We start from the raw sequence: 13437 nt of genomic DNA on the forward strand, positions 1-13437 counted from the left end.
TTCTTTTATCAAAATGTGGGGAACTCTTTCAGTCTGCTCTGCTTCATCTTTCTCAGTCTTTCTGGATAACGTTCATTCAATTATGGAATTGAGAACTCCACAGAAAATCATCTAGTCCAATCTTCAGTTTTAAAACTATCTATCATGTACCTGGAATATCCTTCACTGGTGCCTTTCCTTTTAAAAAAGAATCCTTTAAAAGAACCTACCGCCAAAACTGCCCTAACCTGGATAGCCCAGCTGATCTCATCAGATTACAGAAGCTAAGCAGGGTTGGCCTTGGTTAGTAATTGGATGGGAGACCTCCAATGAAGACCAGGATTGCAGAGGCAGGTCATAGCAAACCACCTCTGTTAGTCCCTTGCCATGAAAACCCCACCAGGGGTCACCATAAGTCAGCTATGACTAGAAGGTACTCTCCACCACCAAGATTAAATAAATCCAGACTAATTTATATAAAAACAGGCATCTCTGGATGCTTCCACATGAAGGTTTTTTCCTTTACCTTTGCTTCCAAACTGAAGCAGGGATGAGGAGGGGGGTTTGGAGCTTCCACATATTACATTGCAATCATTCTGTTTCTAGGTTTTCTCTGTTCTCATTATGCTCTTTCCCAAACCTGCTTTACCTTGATATTTTTGGAAAGGACACAGTCCAAGTGTGCTAGCACACCATCTGGAATGAAGGTCATCTGGCATCCCCCCTTCAGAATAGGAGAGCAGAGTTTGCTGTGGCTCAGAGAGAAGGAAGTACACACAGCATAGTGTTGGAGGTGCAGCAGGGAAAGGCATTTAGGAGCCAGCCTCCACTCCACCCTCCTTTTGTCCCAGAAACAGAAAGAAGCACCAGCCCTCCCCCTCCTTCTGTTTCAGAGCAGGCAAAAGCTGTTTGCCAGTTTGGAACCTGGCAGGAATTTTTTGCCCCTCCAGCAAGATTGGCACGTGTATGTGTGTGCGGGGGGTGTAGCCTACTCTGCTCTGAAAATGATATAGGTGGCAGTCTCCAAGGCCTAGTCAACAGTATCCCTCTATGGTAGTGGCAGTGCAGGAAAATGTTGCCTGAGTGGTACATGTAGAGCTTAGGTGTGCACCCTGAAGCATCATTTTGGAGGATGAAGGAGTAATCCTCAGACCAGAAGCCTGGGGCCTCAGTGCCTTCATGGACTCGGGACAGGAGGACCCCCTTAAGAGATGCTATTATCCTTGACCTAGAGACCCCAGACTAAGGAGATAGGATGTGGTACACCTCCCTCCAGCATTAAAGAAAGCTTGGCTAGGAGGAGTATGAACCATACATATGTGGCAGCTCAGGGCTCAGAGCCAGGGTGGCCTCACCCATAAGATAAGGAATGCACAGAGGAGGTCTGACTCTTCTGCATCCCACCAATCATCTGCACTGCAATTAAGTCTGAAGATGGATTATGGCCTGTGGGCACTGCAGATCCCCTTGAGCAATGAAAATAAAGTTGGCCCTTTGATTATACCAGTCTATGTGTCAGCTCTCCTTATTCCTGCCCCACAAAGGTCCCATCCAAGTCGGGGACTTCTTCTGCAGTCAACTGCCAGGAGGCAACATTTTCCCAACATTTTTCCTCCCATGCCACCAGACAACTTTTTGAAGGATTTTTTTTTTAAAAAAATGGTAACCTATACAGTGCTAACACGATCTACTGCTACTTATCTATTTCATCTTATAATAGAATGATTATAATAGATAAGGTATGTGCGAATAACAAAAAAAGGAGTGGCAAGTTACTATAGTAGCTACAGCTATGATAACCACACCCCTGAGAGCCAATGTGGACAGTATCAATGTGGAACACGTGAAAATGTTGGAAGACAAAGGAATGCAGAAAACTCCTACATGTGGAAGCTCCATCATCAACATGACTGCCTCTGCATTTGTAGCAGCGATGAAAGCAACCTGGAGAATCCTCACTGTGTAGAAACAGCCTTGGTTAAATGCTAGTAGCCCAATGAGAGTTACTATCCTGCCTAAAGAAATCTAACTATATATGCATTCACAGTATTTATTATGCATGAAAGTATGAGCAACTTAGAGATTACAAAGAGGCTTGCTACCTATTTGATTAAAAAACTATCCAATACATTAAAAAGGAAAAGGCATTAACACTACCAAACATCACTCATAGTAACATCTGCAAGATTTGCCCAAGTATTCAAGTATTTAGTGGTCTCCTATTGGACAAACTATGCATTACACTGTAGTTGCATGTAAGAAAAACCTGATAGTTCATTCTCCTTTGCAAAGAACATGGGAAAGGAGGCACATTGGAGAAGAAATTGAGATAAAGGAAATGTTTAACTTTTCTTTGCTACCCATTTTCCTCTGAAATTCTCCTTTTTCCAAACTGCTTGATTACACCAGTACTAGAGCAGCAATGTAATGTGCAATCTACCCCATATCCCTACCAAATCTACAAACACATCACCTTTTTACCTTGCCTTGAAGCATAATATATGTTTCTGGAAATCATCATTATACATGATACACAAGCAAAGATGCAGTTTATAAACAGGTGCAAGATAAGTAGCTAATTTTTATAGCCACTGACAAATAAGAAAACAAACAGCAGAATCTTGAAAAGACCTTAATTGGCCAATTCATCCTTCATTCAAGAGTGCTATCCAAGGAACAAACGCCCAGAAAAATTACTCTCTTGACTATGTTTTCCATCACATTAATAATTATTAATGAATATATGTTTCATTATACTTCCTCATCCATAGAAACCAATAATTGCCAATAAACAATAATTTTAGACCATTCACTTGGCATGTAAACACCACACTTTACATCTCCTGTTGCTGGAGAAATGTAGGACAAAACCTCTCCACACAGAACACTCCTTGATACAAACATATAAGCCAAGGCTTCAGAGGCTCCTAAAAGAAACCTAGTATAAATCGATTTCAGATTCAGTGGTAAGGAAGGGTTCCAAAGCTGAGGATGATGGAGTCAGTACATTTTTCTCCCCCCTTGGTAGGAAAAATTATTGTGTAAACCAGCATTAGATTTCTTTAAGAAATAGTGACCTCCTAGGTCTGCCCTATGGTGCATGTGGCATGGGTGCTCAGAGGCTTGGGGGAGTTGGCAGTTATGGGGAGGCTACGGAAGTGTCAGGTTTCTGTGCTTATCATATCCTTACTCAGTTTTTCCAAAGCTTTTTGCTTTGTCACTTCCTGGTGCTTGTTCCACAATTCTAACCAAGATGCAATGCAAGCAGGAGAGAAAGACAGAAAAAGTGTCAACGGCTGATCAAAGATGCAGAAATGGAAAACAAAACAAAAATAAGCCACCCAGTCCTGAACTGCCAAAATAGAAATTAATGATAACTGGTACGTGAAAACTTATTTCAGTCAGATCAGCAGTAGAGAGCTGTAATCTTCAATTGTTAGATTTCAAGATTACTAATAATGTACAATTAACTGGCAGAGGGAAGAAAAAAATACTACTCCGAGTAAGACTCACCTGAGCTCATCTGACTTCATAAAATTGACAGATTAAGAAACACACTGTCAGATTTTTTATCACCAACATTAAAGGTTTATCAGTAATTAGCCATACAAAAATTAAATACATATTTATATATCACTAAGAAAAATAATATGCTGCATTCAAATTGCAATGTTGGGGAAAATAAACTTTGTTCTAATTTTATAAAATATTGATTTCTCCCAATACATACCCCCCAAAGGTATCTTTACAGATCATTTTAATTTTGGCCCTTCTTGCGGCTCTTCTAAACTTGCATGTGTTGAAAACAAAATTTCAGCTCACAGTACACCTGCCAGCTACGACAAAGAAGGTTTTCAAGGTCCTCTAGGAAAAGGACATCTCTAGGAGAAGCCAAAAATGTAGCCCACTCACTAAAACCCAAAATTCTAAGGGTTAGACAAGCTGCTAACTAGCAATACCTTGTGGCTGCCATGAAAATAAAGGAAGTGGTGCTGAGGGAAGGGGATGTTTAATTCTTTCTTCCTGTGAACTCAGGTTGAGTCTAGGATCCCTACCCGGTGTTCTGAGAAACACTGAGAAACAAATCCTCAATTTTTCCATGTGTGATGCCCAATTTGCAACACATGTGAAGAAGGGATTTCAGCACCCTCCCTAACACACACCATTTTCCTGACCTGAAATGGTCTATGGGAGACAATATTTGGTCTCTGCGGGGAGAAACTCACAAAGTGTACATGAGGCTTTTGAGGGTTTCCCCAACAGGCCAAACTGCACACACCCAGGACTGTTGATAGTTGGGAAAACAGCACACTGGGAAAGGCTTAAGATGCTGAAGAGAACTGAAGAGAATATGCATATCAAATGCGACTGTTACACAGGACACAGTGCAAGGACCCTAGAAACAACCTGTGTTCTCAGAAATGCATGGACCTCTGCATCTTCTGTAAAAAGAAATGCATCCATTCTTGTGCTGAAAAACTTTACTCATTCCAGGTGCTGGCCTGGTTGCTCAATGGCAGAGTTTCCAGTAAGAATGCAAGAAATTTCAGTATGAACACTGAAGTACATCCTCTCTCCCCACTTTGTAAAGCAGAAGCTGGGAACGCTCCAAAAAAGACTGGAATTCTGCTCTTAATGCCCAGACATTAGCCCCTCAGCTTAGATAGTCAAGCTAAAGAGGGGAAAAAATTCTAAATGGTTTCTGCCTGGTTGCAGCAATAAATTTAATCTCATTTAAATTATATGTCAATTTGAGACAATGCTCCTTATGCCAATATAAGAATTTAAATACTGGAGCACAACTATCTGTTTAAAGGGTTTTTAATACAAAAGGGAACAACATAGTCAGGTTTATTCAACTCATTCTGGTTGCTTTACTGAGAAAATAAAAACAAATTGTCTATCAGATAGGGATACACATCAGTTCAAATGGCTAGACTTGAGCACTGATATACAGAGCCAAACTACATATTATTTTGAAGACCCATGACTGGATCTCCTGATGTGTTTGGGGCCCTAAAAAGCAGCTCTAGGTGGTGGGTTTGGAGCAAGCTGCAGCACAAAGAGAGGGGTGTAGCTGATCCTGCACTGGGCAGGGGGTTGGACTAGATGGTCTATATGGCCCCTTCCAACTCTATGATTCTATGATTCCCCCTTTGTCCTAATCAAACAAGTCCACAAAGCTTTCATTAGGCCTGTAGGGGAAAATGACAGGCAAAGACCAACCCTGCTTATACTGTAATTCTATGTATACTTATTTTGGTGTAAGTCCCAATAGACTCAGTGGGATTTAATTCTTAGGAAACCTGCAGAAGGGTTAATTTGTAAGAGATTTTCCTCTCTCTGATAATTAGTTTTTGAGACCAGATGTTCCTAAAACTATGTGCCAATAATAGAGCATTAATTTTGTTTGTACTAAGCCCTGCCCAGTGCTCACTTTGACTATTACTAACATTTTGGATTCCAGCATCTTACTGCTATCTCTGTCAGCTCTATCATACAACTCCAAAAAATATACTGAAGTGTCAGAAATAGGGGAAAATATTGGAAGAGTTAGGCTCAGTGAATATGTCTTCAAGGTGCAAGAAAAGCATGTCTTTGCAGTCCAAGTAAAAGTGAAGCGCATTGCAGCAGCAATGAAGGGAAAATGTTTAAATGGAGAAGATGCAAGTAAATTCTAAAGCCAGTGCACAACCATTTTCCTGCATTCCACATACAGATAAATACACACCAATAGAAGCTACAAAATTTTCCTCCTTTAGACTCCTTGTGTCAAACTCCCTCGTCCCTTTCCCTGCAGGACTTGGTGCCCTTGGCATGAGCTGGGGTACTGGCAGTTGCACCTTGGGTTTTGGCTCCACCCTCATGGCTAAAATAAGGTCCTTGCCAACCGGAGTGATTGCTCCATCTGTTGGGCTTCGTTTCCTTTTCTCTGGTTCTTTAAAAGAAAGGAGAAAATAAGTAGACCCCCCCAAAAAGTCAAAAGGAAAAAAGAGGGAAAGGAAAAGAAATTGAGAAAGAAAAGGATAGGGCAGATGACGTTAATCATTAGTTTACAGATAAAGGAACAGTTCTTACATTTAGATATCATAGCTCAGCATCAGCTAGGAAGCAGCACTTATAACAGAGGGGCATGGTCCAAGGAACAACCTACTGTTTACAATGCACAGAAACACTTTACCCTTTCCCTTCTTCTCAAGGAACTGATGGGCCTATAAGAAATTATCTCATAATTTATCCAGCCTTCATCAAAGGACTGGGCAAAGGGAGGAAGAATCTTGTGTTCATATATGAACTTTAGGAGACCCACTTTAAACGGACTGATAGCAGGTTCAGGAAGAGACAGCGACAACTGCATCAACCAACACATAATTAACTTTCACTGCCACAGAACATGGTGATGGCCACCAGATGAAATACCTACTTTTAAAAGTTACACAAATTCATAGAAGATAGCCATTCATAGGCCTATTATCCATGACAGCTAAACCGAATCCCTGTAATCAGAGATCATACACTTCTGAATATCAGGTGGAGCATGCATACAAGGGGGAAAGGGAAGGATTGTTGCTTGCCTTCACACCGTTTCCAGATGTCACAGGCATCTGTTAGAAGCAAGATGCTAGATAGATGGAGCCCTAATCTTATGTTGCCATATTTCATTGTCATGTCTCTTCTTGCATATATTAGAGCAAGATTTGAGTCCAGAAGCTCCTTAGAGACCAGCTAGATTTCCACAGTATGAGCTTTCGAAAGTCATACCAACATGACTGCCCATCTGAATCTATCTGCATATATTAGGTTATTCAGTCAAGCTTTATGCAAATTATATCAAATAATGAGTCTATGTCACTACTGAGATGCAAACTAGAGATATCAAAGTTTATTTTGTATGCTATTTCTAGTGGAGATTAGAACTGCCTTTTTCTAAATTGGTAAATGTTACTAAAGACGCTAACTTATATAAGCTTAAGTGAAAGTTCAGTAATAATTTAACATGTTTAACTCAAATTAAACTTCTTTCTGATCCAAGTCTAAAAAGCTCTACAAAATTAATCAGAAAAGCACCAGAACACTGGACAGTATCCAGCCATCTGTGCACTGAAGTTTTCCAGTTTTCCAATCCCAATCCCTGGGGATAATTCTTGGGGTCGCAGGATCCATTTGGAGGAACAGCCATGTAGACTGGTGGGCTGGACTGAGGAGGGAACAGAATAATGAAATTGAGCATTTGCAGAAAAAGAGGAATGATTTCACCCAGCTGTGTTTCCTTACTCCATTCCCAATATCCCGTGTAGCTATTCCTCCATAAGGGTCCTGCCCCTGGGAATAATATGTACAAGGGTTGGAAAGGGTTTCAGGAATGACGAAGAACTTGGGAAAATTCTATTTTCTATGCAGGGAGAGCAGGATGCTGCCACTCTCTTTCAGAGGTACTTATTTTCCTCTGATTGTAAAAGGAACAGTTAGGTTAGAGATAATCCTAACCTGATTTGTATCAAACATTATGTCTAGTTTTGGTCTACATCCTATGCAAAACTGCAGACAACTGCATTATAAGTAGTTTCATGGGTTTTTTCATACTGAGATTTTGTGACAGTTTACGGCCACCTCCAAGTAAAAATGTTTAAATAAAATTAATTTCAGAGCAACATTTGAATAGGAATCAAAAAATAGTGTTCCACACGGGGAGCATAAATGGAGTATCATTAATTTCATGTTTTCCTTATGAAAATAGGTATTGGTTCAATTACTTCTAGAATTTAACACCTTAAAGATCTTTCTACTATAAGAAAACAATATAAATATAAATTATTTACATTTTGCATCTGACAAAATAATATATTTAACCCAACTGACTAAAATGAAAGCACTATTCTTATATCTGTGAACTTCAACCTAGGACCCACTTGTCTTTAAGACCATTTTCTTGATATGCTCCACTGACACAGCTTTGCTCATCTGAGAAAAACCTTCTGAAGACACCACACTGCTAAGTGGTAAAAACAACAACTGCCTGTAGTTGAGCATTCAGTGATGTGGCTCCCACCTGGTGGAATAGCCTGCCTGATGAAGTTAGGAAGGCTTCCACATTTGTATTATTTCACTGACTATATAAAATGGAACTGTTCAGAAGGGCATTTTTTATAAAGCAAAGAGTGGAGAAACTTCTGCAGGCAGGGCATTTTCTAAAAAAGAAATAGGGCTCTAATTTTAATTGCCTGTGAAAATGTTAGAAAGTTTTCTTTCCCTCCTCTTTATACTGTATTGTTTATTGGAAATATTATGCTGTTTTTATTTCATCTTTCTCTAGTTCTGAAATCCAGTTTATAAAATATATTATACTGTTTTTATTTCAATGTTCTTTAATTGTATGATCTAGTTTTATTACATTGTTCATTGTATTATATTGGTCTTCATTGGATTGTTTTTATAACTTTGTAATCCACCTTCATTTTCAAAGAGAAAGGCAGATGATAAATAAAATAAACAAACACACACAGAACCCAAAACTATGTAACCTAAAGTATGACAAAATAAATGCACTCATGGGATAAGCCAGACAACCAAGTAAGATTTAACTTTCACAAGTGGGGCTTTCTACAGATTTTACATTCCATTTTTAACACTGTTCATTAATTATTCTTATTCACTTACCTTTGTTATAATAGTGAGTATGAGCTATCTCCAGTAGGCCAAAGACACTGGCCATGCCCCCAAGTCCAGCATTTGCATATGACTGCTCAAGGCTTGACACAGTACACTTCAGCAAGTCCAACATCCCTTTATAAACCTTGCGGTTGATTTCCTACAATAAAAACCCTCACAGTAGTGAGGGTGCTTCATTAATTATAAGCGTGTTTCATTTAATTAACTTTCCATTTAAAAAGCCGCTATTCCCTTGCATTCAAATTGTCTGCAACTGGCAGCTACATTTTCTGTAACCGCTAAAGAAGAAATTCAAGGTATTTTCAGAATTCCTTCAGTTAACCAACTCTGCAGAAATGCTTTAGGCTGGAGTAACACAGACTAACAGAGAACTGACCACATCTTGAACAACATCCTGTCGTGCATCTTCCTCTGACTGGATAGTGCGATTGAGCTTGCTTAATACAAAGACACGGAGTTGCTCACTCTCCAGCAGCCGTCGGACTCTCTTCATGTTTAGCCAACCAACTCCTTGCCCATCTAGGACATTATGCACCACCTCTTTTAAGAACTGCTGGTTCTCGCTGTAAGATGGAGATAAACAGGGTACAGAATGGAAGAGTAAGATTCCTGAATACTGAATCTGTAGACATGGGATTGGATTCTACTAGTTTATCCACTGGTGCAATAAGGGGGAGTCCACCCTATTTCCCTCTGTACTGCAGTCCTGCACTGTGTGGCTTTATTATACACACATGTTCTAAGATGTCTAGCAAAGCCTTTTAGGGGTTTAAAAAGGACCTTCTTGTGCCAATGTAAAAAAAGCTGGTAAGATACAACCCAACTTTATTTCAGATGCTTTCATAGGCTTCTCCCACTTAATTACCAAGTAAAAGATCTTAGCACATCACAATTATATCTGCACAAGAACTTGTGGGAGCATCTCATTTTGCCTCTTCCACAATTTCCTCTCTCTCTTCTCTGAAAGCCCCAGAACCTCTCCCCTTTTCCTGAGCAAGATTCAAGTCCAGTAGCACCTTAAAGGATTTCCAGGGTATTTGCTATTGAGAGTCAAAGTTCCCTTTGTAGATGGGAGCTTTGACTCACAAAAGCTTATACCTGGGAAATCTTGTTGAGCTTTAAGGTGCTATTCGATTCAAATCCTGTTCTTCTACTGCAGACCCACCATGGGTACCCACCAGAAACTATCTCCTTTTCCTGCTTCCTTCTCTTTTTTCCACCCACCCGCCAACCCCTGCCTCCTTTCTTCAATTGTATTTGCTGAGCTTGGCCCAATAGCACAGTGGGGAACCTACTAAGACTTGAAAGGGGAACCTCGCTTATCCCTGCAGCATCCTCCCCACACTATTTTTTCCCTCCTCCCAGCAGCCCCCATATCCTCAACTTTCCCTGCTTCTTTCTCTCATTACCACCCATCAACCAGTCTACCATGAAGGCTGATAATACTGTTGTGGTTGTCTAGCAACGGCCAGAGAAGGCATTAGTTTCTTAAAGGTACAGATGCTGCCTCTATTATTTATCTTTCATTTTTTTCAGAAAACCTGGGTCATTTTTCATGTTTGTAGGAAGATCTGTCTTTTATGTTCATGCTTCCAGTCTCTGGATTTAACCATGCACAGGTTTGGTCATGCTAAGAATCAGATATATTGATATAGTGTAATTTAATTCAGCACTAGCCATAACACTGTTGTTTTCCTAACTATGCTATGGCAGCCTTGATACCACACTACAGTACTGAACTGATTATATTTAATAACTTCATAAATGACTCAAATGAAGTAATGGATGATAATAGCTTAGAAAATACTGCAAATATATATATGATACACTAATTCAAAATAATCTTGGTAAACTGAAAAACTGGCCTGACACCAGTTGCATTTTAGCAAGGATTAAAACGTTACAAACAGATGAGAATTGCATAAATGAGAGAGACAAACAGCAAGGTAGACAGACATCACCGAGAAAGATTTATAGTACATAAGAAATGGAACACAAGTCGATGGTGTGACGCTGAATTACAAAAGACTATTTTTTATTAAAAGAATGCTAATTTCAAGGTTTGGGAAGTTCACCAAGACTCAAGGTGGATTATATAGTGTAGATTAGTATAGTTAATTTCAAAGACTTTTCAATACACATGTAATAGAGAATATACATGCAAATTTGCAAAGATTTAAAACCAGCAGAAATGCAATACAGAGTTGAAGAAATACCAAGACAGTGCATAAGTAATTGACATTACACAACATGGGATCTACCCAGTAGGTTCATATTTTCAACAATAGTAGTAAAATCTGTAGTCACTCCCTATCCCTTTACTGATGCATCTCTTTGAGACCACTTCCTTACAGAACAGCCCTCCTATCTGAGCAAAAAGCCCTCTTGAATAATTCCATTTTGCCAAGTTTGCAGAAAGCCTGGAGAGTGGGAGCTTTCCTAACCTCTTCAGGTAGGCTATTCCATAAAGTAGGGGCCACCACAGAGAATGCACATGTACAGGCAGCTGTTGATTTTGCCCATGTGCAAGGTGGCACCTGCAGAAGGCTCTGTTCAGATGAACAAAGCTGCTTGCTGTTGAGGAACATAGCGGGAGAGGTCAGATATGTCAGACCAAGACCACAAAGAACTTCGTATGAAACACCCAGTACCTTGAATTGAGCCCAGTAACTTATAGGTAGCCAATGGAGTGACTGCAGAATGGGTTTAATATTCATGCTTCTCCTAACTCCTGATAATAACCAAGCTGCAGCATTCTGCACCAACTGGAGTCTCCAGGTTAAATTAGAGAGGAGACCTACGTACACTGCATTACAGTAGTCAAGTCCTGATGTTGCAATGGTATGGATCCAGGTGGCCAGATTGGCTGTTTCAGGGTAGGGGACCATCTTCCAAGCTAGACTGAGTTTGTGGAAAGCGTTTTTTGCATCTGCCTTAACTTGCTTTAGTGCTGGATCAGTATAAACCCGTGGCTCTTAACTGAGTCTGCAACTCCATCGAAAGTGAAAAGTACAATGTTCTTCAAGATCTTTGCCTCACCAACAAGCATCACTTCGGTCTTGTCTGGGTTCAGTTTCAATTTGTTTACTTTCAGCCATTAATGAGGAATGGTAAAACATCTCTTGATGTACTAAGCATTACGAATCAAGGAAGAGATTCAGAAGATGAGAACAGTGATGACAGTAACTGGTTGAAAATGTATTATTTATTTAAATTCATTTAAACTGTTTATATGTTGCCTTTTCACCCAAATAGGACACCCAAGGCAGCTAACAAGGCATTAAAAATTTAAACATTAAAATGACAGACAGACAGACAGTCTGGGCCAGCAACCTTGGGGTCAATGTCAACCCCTTGCCCTCATCAGGCAAAGATCCACCACTCCCCCTAGTCCTGGTGGAGCCAGCAAGCATGAAGAACTTCCCCTCCCCAGTCGATTCACCGTGGACAGAGGCAGGGAATGCTGGAGTGAGCTGAGGTGAAGATACTGTCATTGGGGTAAACAGCAGCTAGCAGGTTAGGGGCAGAGGCAATACTCAGGGCCCAGCCACCTGCATCATCCATCAGTGCCCCAGGACCACTAGCAGCAAACACAGGCTCCTCCACAGCCTGAGGGGTGGGGCCAAATCCCACCAAGTCAGGTAGGGCATGCCTGGCCAGGAAAGGAGGCTGGGCAGCTGCTGGCAGCAAGCTGTCACAGCCACACTGCAAGTGACATGGCAGGGAGAAGGGATGAAGTAAAGCTGAGAGACAGGCAGGTGGCCAATCATGCTCCTCCCTCCAATCAGCCAGGAAACAGGGCCCAACGGGGCAGGTGGGACATTGGCTGCCCCAGGGTGCGGGCAGGATGGAGGCAATAAAAGGGAGACATCCCAGACAGGACAAAGAAGAAGACAGGTGTGGCTCGAGAGGCGCACTGCCACCACCCAGAAGATCAGAGAAAGAATAAGATAGAGCAACCCCTTCCTCTGCTCATTCTGAAGCCTGGGGCAATCCTCCCCAAGCTCCTGATAGGACAGCCAAGGGACAACGGGGCAAGGCCAAAAAGGCAGTAGCACACTATTTAATATGTCAGTCTTAGAACCACATGCTCTGTTTCAGTACTTCTTCAATTCTATATTGGATTCCTAGTGGTATATACTTGCATGTATATATATATATCTTTGTAATCTGCCTTGAGTCTCAGTAACAGATGTAATTGAAGTCAGGAAAACAGCACAAGGGTTTAAGCACTCACAGCTCCTTATTCCACTGCTGGGGAAGAAGAGTCAAGCATATATTATCTTTTGAAAAGAAGTCATTTTGCACAATTTTACCTGGAATTACTAGTCCGTCCCTGTGGTGAAGGAGATTCTCTCTTAACTGTGGGACTGTGCTTTATAACTGAAGATTTCTGGTCCACAAGGGCTCGCCTGTTTCCTGCATGTGAGAGGAGAAAGGATGAAAGGTACAGTCACTGAAATGGGTATCTAAGTCTATGGATGGCACCAATGAGAGACACAAGAATTAACTAACACTCTAGTTAAAGGACATACGGAGAAACTTGAAAAAGCAGCAGCATATTTTGTATTATTGCATCATACATCGGCAGAAAACAGTAATGGGAATGAGGCAAAGACAAAAGAGAAGATGGTAACAAGAGCAGAAGGTGAAAGGCAGGAAGCTTGGCTGCTCTGCATGCATTTCTGCCACAAGAACCATCTTCTGATTAGACACTATATGGAAAAGCATAATGAGTTACGGAAGAATGAATAATAGAAACCATGTAATACTGTTTACCGGTGAGAA

The 13437-nt window shown here is 40.8% G+C and overlaps 1 protein-coding gene across 1 annotated transcript in view; it reads right to left on the minus strand.

The window, feature by feature from the left end:
* The window catches only part of MADD (MAP kinase activating death domain), a 114243-nt gene that overhangs the window by 38100 nt on the left and 62706 nt on the right, over positions 1 to 13437 (minus strand). Inside the window, exons 17-20 of the mRNA XM_054971905.1 lie at positions 12966 to 13068; positions 9026 to 9212; positions 8638 to 8788; positions 5711 to 5917 (exon numbers count right to left, since the gene is read on the minus strand). Coding sequence (XP_054827880.1) covers positions 5711 to 5917; positions 8638 to 8788; positions 9026 to 9212; positions 12966 to 13068 — 648 coding nt within the window. The remainder of the gene's footprint in view (positions 1 to 5710; positions 5918 to 8637; positions 8789 to 9025; positions 9213 to 12965; positions 13069 to 13437) is intronic.

This window comes from Eublepharis macularius, chromosome 2, assembly GCF_028583425.1.
Source record: "Eublepharis macularius isolate TG4126 chromosome 2, MPM_Emac_v1.0, whole genome shotgun sequence".
In the NCBI taxonomy this organism is placed as follows: domain Eukaryota; kingdom Metazoa; phylum Chordata; class Lepidosauria; order Squamata; family Eublepharidae; genus Eublepharis; species Eublepharis macularius.